The sequence below is a fragment of the Eriocheir sinensis genome, unplaced genomic scaffold, assembly GCF_024679095.1.
Source record: "Eriocheir sinensis breed Jianghai 21 unplaced genomic scaffold, ASM2467909v1 Scaffold471, whole genome shotgun sequence".
In the NCBI taxonomy this organism is placed as follows: Eukaryota; Metazoa; Arthropoda; class Malacostraca; order Decapoda; family Varunidae; genus Eriocheir; species Eriocheir sinensis.
The window spans coordinates 258885-270000 of record NW_026111800.1 but is presented as its reverse complement, the minus strand read 5'-3'; the positions used below and the strand labels follow the sequence as shown (position 1 = coordinate 270000).

General features: G+C 48.0%; 1 protein-coding gene across 1 annotated transcript; it reads right to left on the bottom strand.

The window, feature by feature from the left end:
- Positions 1-293: 293 nt before the first annotated feature.
- LOC126992478 (helicase SRCAP-like) lies at positions 294-3549 on the bottom strand. The gene is made up of 3 exons (XM_050851228.1): positions 3022-3549; positions 1299-2596; positions 294-336 (listed from the first exon to the last, which is right to left on the bottom strand). Exons 1-3 carry the CDS (start codon positions 3547-3549, stop codon positions 294-296), a joined length of 1869 nt encoding a protein of 622 aa, XP_050707185.1.
- Between the last annotated feature and the right edge of the window lie 7567 nt (positions 3550-11116).

The following is an 11116-nucleotide window of genomic DNA, read 5'->3' as shown; positions in this document are numbered from 1 at the left end:
CCAAAAACACTCTCGGGAAAAATTACTTTCCGTTAATAAATGACAATCTTCCTTCACAAAACACCAAACAAGTAAGTATCCAATATCCTCAATCATGTGCACTACTTATAACATTCATGTGCACTCCAGCATGTAATGATTAACCGCCTCGAGGGTACAGGAGAGCGCTGAGGATGCTTGGCGCGGGCCCTCGAGGAACAGAGACGGAAGTGCAGCGGGGCAGACAACTGAAGTGGTCTGACTGTCTTGGCGGAGCTCGAGTCTGGCTCAGTGAGTGCCGCCCATAAACGCCCTCAGCCACGGCTCCGGAAGGTCTCCAGGACGAACACTGTATCACTGGAAGACATCCAAAGGGAGGGAAAGAGGAGAGGTTGGCGGGATTACGTGACTTACCGGATAGAGAAAAAAGAGACAAAGAAAGAGACAAAGAAAGACAAAGAGAGAGAGAGAGATTATTATTTAATAAATTTATTACGCCCAAGGGCGACAGACCTATTGACATTTGTGCAGCAAATTAGTTACATATTGGTGACTCGCAGGACACGTTGCAAATAACTTTTGTAAGACATTCGAACATAGCCTATACGTATAATACCTATCCACGCCAACACACACACACACACACACACACACACACACACACACACACACACAGTACGTAAATACATGGACGTAAAATACACACACACACACACACACACACACACACACACACACACACACACACACACACACACACACACACACACACACACAAGCAAAATATATACAAAGAACAAAATATTTACAATTAACAGCGCCAAAATGTGGATATTTAGCAAGAACTGTGTCTAAGTTGTCTGCAGTGAGCAAATATTTACAAGTTTGGAGTATGGTCTGTCTGCGTGGGAGTAAATTTGCTACTGTGGGGCACTTGAGGCAATAGTGTTCAAGGGTGTTGGAGTTCGGTTGGTCGCAAAGCTTACAGGAGGAATAGTGCGGCACATCCTCTTCTTGGGAGACCTGCCACACTGGCCGGTATCCGAGCCTGAGCCGCGCACTCACAACATTGTGTGCCTCCGTACCATGTCGGCGGTACTTGTGACGACACTGGAGCATGCTGTCATGGTGCTGGATGGACCCACTGTGAGAGCTGTTTGAGAGAGAGAGAGAGAGAGAGAGAGAGAGAGAGAGAGAGAGAGAGAGAGAGAGAGAGAGAGAGAGAGAGAGAGAGAGAGAGAGAGAGAGAGAGAGAGAGAGAGAGAGTGAGAGAGAGAGTAGAGAGATAAAGAGTGTGGGCGAGCAGCAAGGGGTGTGACAGTGTGTTGGGGCAGTAGCAGGGGTATAAAGTGTGGGCGAGCAGCAGCAAGGGTGTGACAGGTGTGTTGGGGCAGTAAGGGGTATAAGAGTGTGGGCGAGCGGCAAGGGTGTGGCGAGTGTGTCGGGGCAGTAGCAGGGGTATAAAGAGTGTGGGCGAGCAGCGGCAAGGGTGTGACGAGTGTGTTGGGGCAGTAGCAGGGGTGTAAAGAGTGTGGGCGAGCAGCAGCAAGGGTGTGACGAGTGTGTTGGGGCAGTAGCACGGATGTAAAGAGTGTGGGCGAGCAGCAGCAAGGGTGTGACGAGTGTGTTGGGGCAGTAGCAGGGGTGTAAAGAGTGTGGGCGAGCTGCAGGATGGGTGTGGCGCGTATGTCGGGGCAGTAGCAGGGGTGTAAGTGTGGGCGAGCAGCAGCAAGGGTGTGACGAGTGTGTTGGGGCAGTAGCAAGGGTGTAAAGAGTGTGGGCGAGCAGCAGCAAGGGTGTGGCGAGTGTGTTGGGGCAGTAGCAAGGGTGTAAAGAGTGTGGGCGAGCAGCAGCAAGGGTGTGACGAGTGTGTCGGGGCAGTAGCAGGGGTGTAAAGAGTGTGGGAAAGCAGCAGCAAGGGTGTGACGAGTGTGTTGGGGTAGTAGCAGGGGTATAAAGAGTGTGGGCGAACAGCAGCAAGGGTGTGACGAGTGTGTTGGGGTAGTAGCAGGGGTGTAAAGAGTGTGGGCGAGCAGCAGCAAGGGTGTGACGAGTGTGTTGGGGCAGTAGCAGGGGTGTAAAGAGTGTGGGAGAGCAGCAGCAAGGGTGTGACGAGTGTGTTGGGGCAGTAGCAGGGGTGTAAAGAGTGTGGGTGAGCAGCAGCAAGGGTGTGACGAGTGTGTTGGGGCAGTAGCAGGGGTATAAAGAGTGTGGGCGAGCAGCAGCAAGGGTGTGACGAGTGTGTTGGGGCAGTAGCAGGGGTATAAAGAGTGTGGGCGAGCAGCAGCAAGGGTGTGACGAGTGTGTTGGGGCAGTAGCAGGGGTGTAAAGAGTGTGGGTGAGCAGCAGCAAGGGTGTGGCGAGTGTGTTGGGGCAGTAGCAGGGGTGTAAAGAGTGTGGGTGAGCAGCAGCAAGGGTGTGACGAGTGTGTTGGGGCAGTAGCAGGGGTGTAAAGAGTGTGGGCGAGCAGCAGCAAGGGTGTGACGAGTGTGTCTAGGCAGTAGCAGGGGTATAAAGAGTGTGGGCGAGCAGCAGCAAGGGTGTGACGAGTGTGTTGGGGCAGTAGCAGGGGTGTAAAGAGTGTGGGTGAGCAGCAGCAAGGGTGTGACGAGTGTGTCTAGGCAGTAGCAGGGGTGTAAAGAGTGTGGGCGAGCAGCAGCAAGGGTGTGACGAGTGTGTTGGGGCAGTAGCAGGGGTGTAAAGAGTGTGGGTGAGCAGCAGCAAGGGTGTGACGAGTGTGTCTAGGCAGTAGCAGGGGTGTAAAGAGTGTGGGTGAGCAGCAGCAAGGGTGTGACGAGTGTGTTGGGGCAGTAGCAGGGGTATAAAGAGTGTGGGCGAGCAGCAGCAGGGTGTGACGAGTGTGTTGGGGCAGTAGCAAGGGTATAAAGAGTGTGGGCAAGCAGCAGCAAGGGTGTGACGAGTGTGTTGGGGCAGTAGCAGGGGTGTAAAGAGTGTGGGCGAGCAGCAGCAAGGGTGTGACGAGTGTGTCTAGGCAGTAGCAGGGGTATAAAGAGTGTGGGCGAGCAGCAGCAAGGGTGTGACGAGTGTGTTGGGGCAGTAGCAAGGGTGTAAAGAGTGTGGGCGAGCAGCAGCAAGGGTGTGACGAGTGTGTTGGGGCAGTAGCAGGGGTGTAAAGAGTGTGGGCGAGCAGCAGCAAGGGTGTGACGAGTGTGTTGGGGCAGTAGCAGGGGTGTAAAGAGTGTGGGCGAGCAGCAGCAAGGGTGTGTCGAGTGTGTTGGGGCAGTAGCAAGGGTGTAAAGAGTGTGGGCGAGCAGCAGCAAGGGTGTGACGAGTGTGTTGGGGTAGTAGCAGGGGTATAAAGAGTGTGGGCGAGCAGCAGCAAGGGTGTGACGAGTTTGTCGGGGCAGTAGCAGGGGTGTAAAGAGTGTGGGAGAGCAGCAGCAAGGGTGTGACGAGTGTGTTGGGGCAGTAGCAAGGGTAAAGAGTGTGGGCGAGCAGCAGCAAGGGTGTGGCGAGTGTGTTGGGGTAGTAGCAGGGGTGTAAAGAGTGTGGGCGGGCAGCAGCAAGGGTGTGTCGCTTGGGTTGGGGCAGTAGCAAGGGTGTAAACATTGTGGGCAGGGCAGCAGCAAGGGTGTGCCCAGTGTGTTGGGGCAGTAGCAAGGGTGTAAAGAGTGTGGGCGAGCAGCAGCAAGGGTGTGACGAGTGTGTTGGGGCAGTAGCAGGGGTGTAAAGAGTGTGGGAGAGCAGCAGCAAGGGTGTGACGAGTGTGTTGGGGCAGTAGCAAGAGTGTAAAGAGTGTGGGCAGGGCAGCAGCAAGGGTGTGACGAGTGTGTTGGGGCAGTAGCAAGGGTGTAAAGAGTGTGGGCAGGGCAGCAGCAAAGGTGTGACGAATGTGGGCGGGATGCATATTCCCAATCTCTCTTTTTTTGTTTGTTTTTTTACAACAAAGGAGACAGCTCAAGGGCACAAAAAAAGGAAACAACAATAAAAAAAAAAGCCCGGTACTCGCTGCTCCTACAAAAAAGAATCAAAAGAGGTGGCCGAAAGAGAGGTCAATTTCGGGAGGAGAGGTGTCTACGGGTGTTTGGTCCCTAAATGGTGACGCTCGGCTGTAGCTCCGAAACTAACCACGGGGGTGTTCTGGAAAATCCTCTCATTGTGACTCCCACTCAAAATTTCCCATAACTGATTCGAACCACACCTTACCTAACCTAACCTAACCTGACCTAACCTCATGCAACCTGCCCTGTTCAAGAGTAGGCGCCTCATACCCGTAGAGAGATAGGGAATACGCGGGTGGGGCAGCATCAGGAGTGTGACAGGTGTTAGTGAGTCAGTACAGGATGAACAGTGCAGCTTCTCTTCTAAGGTTCGTTTTTTCGGTAAAGGTTAGTATTATTATTAACGCGCCGGTGTCTCTCTTCCTACTTACCAACTGCTCTTAGGTAGTCATGTATGTATTAAAGTAACCTTCAAACCTCCCGGAAATCAATACGAAAGATCACATCACAAAATTATCATCTCCGTAGCACAGACTTACATCGGTAGGTATAATAGTAGCCTTTAAACCTCGTTTCAAAGCCATGACAGCGTGGGATAATGACAATGGCGTATGTACACCTTGCCCCTCGGGGTAGCTCATATTACATGCTCGTACATTTTGGAGAGGTCGTCTCTGGTCAACCATTTTGCCATATTCATCTTAATGTAAAAGGAGACAGGAAATACAACCACTACTAAGACTCTAACCACCATCACCGCTATGACACTACCACCATCCCATCACCACACTACCACTAACTCAGACAACCATTGCACCATCACACCACCACCACAATCACTACCACTAACCACCATTACATCATCACCACTACCACTACCACTGACCACCATTCCACCATCACACCACAATCAGACCACCACCACCACAGTCACCATCACTAACCACCACTCTGGGCCGCCGCAACTTCACCTCGTCAATCGCCAAACCCTTCCCTATCCCTTTTCTCTCCCCTCCCTTCCCCACACACATCCCCGTCACCATTCCCCTTGAGCCTCCCTGATGGCAGTGTCCTTCACCCGAGAGTCCTCCAAATGTCTCCCAGGGCCCGGCATGCCATCGACGCCGAGTGCCCTGATAGCCCCACAGCCTTGGTTCAGCGGCACGGGGCTCCCTCGGCCCATCTGAACCAGCCTCGAGGAAGGGCTGTCCACTCTCGTCAGGCCGCCTTTGACAAGCCTCTATCTGTGGCCACCCACCGCCCCTTGTCACAACAGCAACAGAGGAGAATGAGGAGGAATAGGAGGAGGAGGAGGGCCCTTCGGAATGCAGGCTGATGTGGTTTCCGCCTTAAAGTGAGTGAGTGACTATCTAATTACGAAAGTGATTGAACGCGAAACTAACTAACTGACTAACCACTAAACTACTTACTAACTAACTAACTAACTAACCATCTAACAATCTAACTAACTACCTGAATATTTACCGACTAACTGACTGAGTAAAGGAGTGAATTTATAATTGAATGGTTAACGAACGGGCAAACTAATCATATAACAAGATAACTAACTCACCATCTGACTAACTAACTGACCATTCGACTAAATTAATATAAATGAAGAAAAAAAAGAAAAATAGATATATATGCACTAACAGGCGAATACAGAAACAAGAAAATAATCCTTCCTTCACACCTCTTCGTTTTCTTGCTACCCTAATTAACGAACTTTTATTAAATATTCTAACCCTCCAAAATTTGCCGAGTACTCTAACCTGCGCGTGGCCTCGTTGTTCATCTCCGTTACATCAGCCCGTAAGCTTAAGATGAATAAGAAGCCATTAGGAAACATGACATCCGCGGTATAGTGCAGTAGATATGTAGCAAAATGAGGCCAAGATGTTCACTTTCGGAAGAAAGCATGAAAATTTGTATGTGGGGGGTTTTGAGTATGCTGAATCCATTTCTAACCGGATCCAAGCTGGCAAACCAAGGGATCCCGCTTAAAATCCAGAAATCCAAGATGGCCGCCCTGCGTATTGCCGATTTTGATATTTCGTTGTAACTTTGCTGCTATTTGACATAGAAACATGATCTTGGTGCCGATTTATAGGTTTTTAAGGTCAAGGAATTCAATGAGATGCCTTAAAATACCATAAAATGTGGTTGGAACAAAATGCAAGGTAGCTGTTTATGATTATTCTAATGTTTTATTTCGTTTTCAGAACATGTGCTATTAATCTTATTATTTCTTTCATTTCCAGAATTGGTCATTAATTGAATAATTTTTGTTAATTTCGAGAACATTAATCTGATTATACTCATATTGTATGACTAAAACATAAATATCTGATGTAGATATGTAGTCAAACAATATAGATATCTCGGTTACATAAATGTAACAAATTTCTCTTTCTTTTCAGGAAAGATGGTGACGTAGAAAAGACTAATATGGCAACCAAGAAAATAAAGCTTGACAGTGCTTCTGAAGTGGTTTTGCCTGAAACAGATTGGACACTTTGTGTCCTATGTCAAAAACGTTCATCAGAACCGCTGAGAGACCCATCTAAATCCAAGGATGCCCATCAGTCCCGAGGCTATGATACAATAGCGGAACATATCCAGGAGTTACACTCACTTGGTGCCCTGCCATTGGACATAACCTTGTCACGTTTAGATGACGGCCAAGGTATAGCTGTAACTCTTTCCCAGCACAATGCAAGATGGCACAAAACATGCCACATGAAGTTTACCCAAGAGAAAGTTGAACGTGCCCGCAAGAAGATATCCAAAGTAAGAGAGACTGAGACGTCTCCACTCAAAGGCAGACTACGAGGGGCGTTCCCTGGTTCCTCCAGTAAAATTGACAAAAGCCTGTACTGCTTCTTTTGTGACGACAGAGTGGAGAAAGGTTATCATAGAGCTGCTACAGCACAGATAGACGCAAATGTTCGGAAAATGGCAACAGAGCTTCGTGATACCCGACTGCTTGCCAAGCTGTCCTCAGGTGATATGACTGCAATAGATGCTGTATACCACAAACAGTGTTTGACTGCCTTCTGCAATAGACACCGAACGTTCGTCAGGAAAGAGGATCAGAAGGAATATCCAGATGTAACGCCTGAGTCTATAGCCTTTGCCGAATTGGTATCCTATATTGAAGAGTCTCGACAAGAAAAACAGCACACTGAACACATTTTTAAGCTGTCAAACCTTGTACGACTCTACAGGTCACGACTTCAGCAACTTGATAGCGATGTGCCAGAGCGCACAAACTCAACTCGTTTGAAGGAAAAGCTTCTTGCACAAATTCCTGACTTAGAAGCTCATAAAAACAAGTATGAGGTCATGCTGACGTTCAAGGATGACGTTGGGGAAACGTTGTTGGAAGCGAAGCAACGGGCCTGCGAGAGTGATGCTGTTGTTCTTATGAGAGCTGCAAATATAATCAGGAATGATATATTTCAGAAGCGCTATACGTTCACAGGATCACTGACAGACAAGCAGTATGATGACAACACGGCTTCCTTGTTGGCTTTAGTTAAGATGGTACTTGGCGGCACAAACATCCAAAATCAGATGGAAAACAACCATGTTGTGAAAACGGCTGCAATATCCATAGCTGAATTGATTACATTCAACACAGTCAAAAGTAGTAGAAGAAAAGCCACTGCTCAAACGACTCGGCACAGCCTAGAACGTGAAACTAGACTCCCTCTGTACATGGGGTTGCTGATCCACAGTAAGACCCGAAAGCGTGACTTGATCGACACCCTTTTTGAGAAAGGGTTGTCTGTATCTTATGATCGAGTACAACAGATAGCCACTGATGTAGCAAACAGTGCATTGGCCTCTTTTGAAGATGTTGGAGTTGTGTACCCCAGAGCCCTGAGAAAAGATCTGTTCACAACAGGCAATCTGGACAACATTGACCACAATCCTTCATCCACTTCAGTGCGAACTGCATTCCATGGAACCGCCATCTCTCTCACACAGCATGTTACTAATGAATGTGCAGGCACAGAGCTTCAGAAGACCCCTCTCATTTACGAAAACATGCCAAGAACAAGGAAGATGAAGCCAATTTTGGAGTCGTACATTACTGTCCCACCGGCTGCTTTCCCAGATGATAGCCCTCCTCCACACAAGACAGAGGGGCAAGCTGTTCCCGGAATGTCTCCAGTTGATTCAGACCACATGCAGTTAGCTTGGGCAAGCTCAGTTGAAAATCTTTTGAAGAAACCTGAACTGAATGCAGATGATGATATTTCTTGGTCGGCACATTTTGCAGCATCACAAGATTCCTGTCCCAGACCACCAGCAATATCTGGACTCATGCCATTATTTCGAGAAAATGCTCATTCTCTGGCGATGGTAAAGCATGGTATGGATGTAATCGCTCAAGCTACAGAACTTGTCCATCCCGGACAAGTTCCAATATTGACCGTTGATCAACCACTGTTTGTACTTGCCAAGAAGATACAGTGGACCTGGCCAGAAACCTATGGGAAAGATAAGTTCGTGGTGATGATGGGCGGTTTGCATATCGAGATGGCCTTCCTCAAAGTTCTAGGAGAATGGATAGATGGCAGTGGATGGGTGAGTGTGATGAAGACTGCAAACGTTACAACTGATGGTAGAGGTGATGCTGTCACGAAGGGATCATTCACAGCCCGTTCTCAGTGGGCTCATCAAGTAACAGCTGCTGCACTTTTTTGCTTGCGTAACCAAGCATACAATTCTTACAAGGTGGAAGTTGAGTCAGAAGCAAATCCAGCGATGCCATTCAATGACTGGTGCACACTCATGGAGACTCAGCATCCCCAGTTTCGATACTGGAGCAAAACCTTCAACCTTGAAGTTCTCTTCCTTCAGTTCATGCAATCACAGCGCGAAGGAAACTTTGAGCTATACATTAGCACCCTGGGGAGAATAGTGCCTTGGATGTTTGCCATGGATCACTTCCACTATGCCAAGTGGTTACCAGTTCACGTGCGAGATTTGATGCAGCTACAACATGAATGCCCAACTGTTTACCAAGAATTCAGAGAAGGTAAGTTTGTAACCCAAAAGACCACCCATTGCTTCTCCATGATGGCACATGACCATGTGCATGAGCAGCTTAATGCTGTGCTGAAAGGAGATGGTGGGATAATTGGCATCACTGAAAACGAATCAGCTCTCAAGCGATGGTTGATTGCTGGTCCTGAGATGGCCAGGATCATACATGATGTTGAAGTGACCCTATCTCAGAAGGAAACCCATGACAACCGACATCATGAACAAACATTAACCACACAAAAGAGATTTGCCTCAAATGTACAAAGCGTGATAGATGTTATGAATGAGCTTGGTAATCCCTTCACAGAAACGAGCAACGATCTCCTCACACTGGACACAAAGGTCATCATGGCCGACGAAGTCGTCAAAAACATCTCAGAAGCAGAGGAAATAGGAAAGAATCAATACAAAACATTTGTTGAATTGCGGCTTGTGAAAATGGAGAAGCCACTCTATGAAACTGTTCCAAAGAACAATCTTCAATTGTTCAAGTATGGAGAGCGGAAAGTGCCCTCAAAGATGAAGTCCAAATTGTCAAACATGAAGAGTGACCTGCAACTATTTTCTAGAATGTACATCTCTTGCCAAGCACGAAATGGAGACATGGACGTCTTCTTCCAGCATGAGAACCACTCTTGGCCACCGTCTCTGGCTGAAAATAACATGATGCGACTCGGAGAAAAAGCTGATTTGCTGAAGTGCTTGGAGCCACTAGCCCAACGCCCACAGTACACACCTGATGTGGATGTGAAGATCTTTGACGGGGCTGCTCTCGTTCACACATTGGATCCGAAGACTGCCACAACAAGCGTGAAAACATTCAAAGACTATGCAGAGTGTTTTTCTTCCATATCTCAAGAGGCAGCTTGTACATGTTGCACGAGTAGATGTTGTGTGGGATGCCTATAAGGCCGACAGTCTCAAAGCACACACCAGAGAGGGCCGAGGTACTGGAGAAGCTCTTCGGGTTTCCGATAAAACACGACTTCCACATAACTGGAAAAGCTTCTTGCGTGTTGACAGGAACAAGACGGAGCTCTTCAGATTTCTAGCCACTGTTATCGAATCTGAATCAACAGTGAGAGGAAAGATGCTGGTCACAACGAAAGGTCAGAGTGTTGCCTCTTCTGCAACACTTGATGCTTCTGGGCTTCAACCATGTTCACATGAAGAAGCAGACTACCGAATGATGCTTCACTGCTTCCATGCCTACAGAAGTGGCATGAAGAGGATCATGGTGCACGCTACTGACACGGACGTCTTAGTTCTAGCCATTGTGACTACAAGCAAAATGGAAGACTGTGAAATTTGGTTAGCTTTTGGTCATGGTGCACACTTTCGCTATATTGAGCACATGCCATTGCCAGTGAGCTTGGCAATGATTACTGCAGAGGCCTCCCATTCATGCACGCCTTTTCAGGGTGTGACACGGTGTCTTCATTGAGCTCCGTCGGTAAGAAGACTGCTTGGGAAGTATGGAAATCACTTCCAGAAATCACTGAAGTATTTCAACGGCTGTCAACTACTCCTGATGAAGTTACAGATGCTGACCTGAAGGAACTCGAAAGATATGTGGTTCTGCTGTACTCTCGCACGTCACAACTCACTGATGTGAATGAAGCCAGGAAGCATCTCTTCTCTTACTGTAATCGGAACTTGGAGAACATCCCACCGTCACGTGCAGCACTTCTGCAACATGTAAAGCGTGCCGCTTACCAAGCAGGATATGTCTGGGGTCAGACATTAGAGGCCAATCCAACACGTCCAAGTCCTTCCGAGTGGGGGTGGAAACTTGACAGTGAGCGAATCTGGGTGCCCTTATGGAGTACCCTGCCAGAGGCATCAAAGGGCTGCAGAGAACTTATTACGTGTGCATGTAAAAAACGGTGCACAGGAAGATGCCAGTGTGCTAAAGCAAGCCTCCCGTGTACACAGCTGTGTTTTTGTGGTGGACAATGTGCAGACAAAGCGAACAGTGTCCTAGATTAAGTTCCTTTTTTTTTTTTTTTTTTTACTTTTGTAATGCATTTCAAACTCATTTCATCTAATTTAGTATTATGTCAGTAAAATATTCTTTGTGAATTATGAATGTGAACAATATTAGTCTCAATGGATCA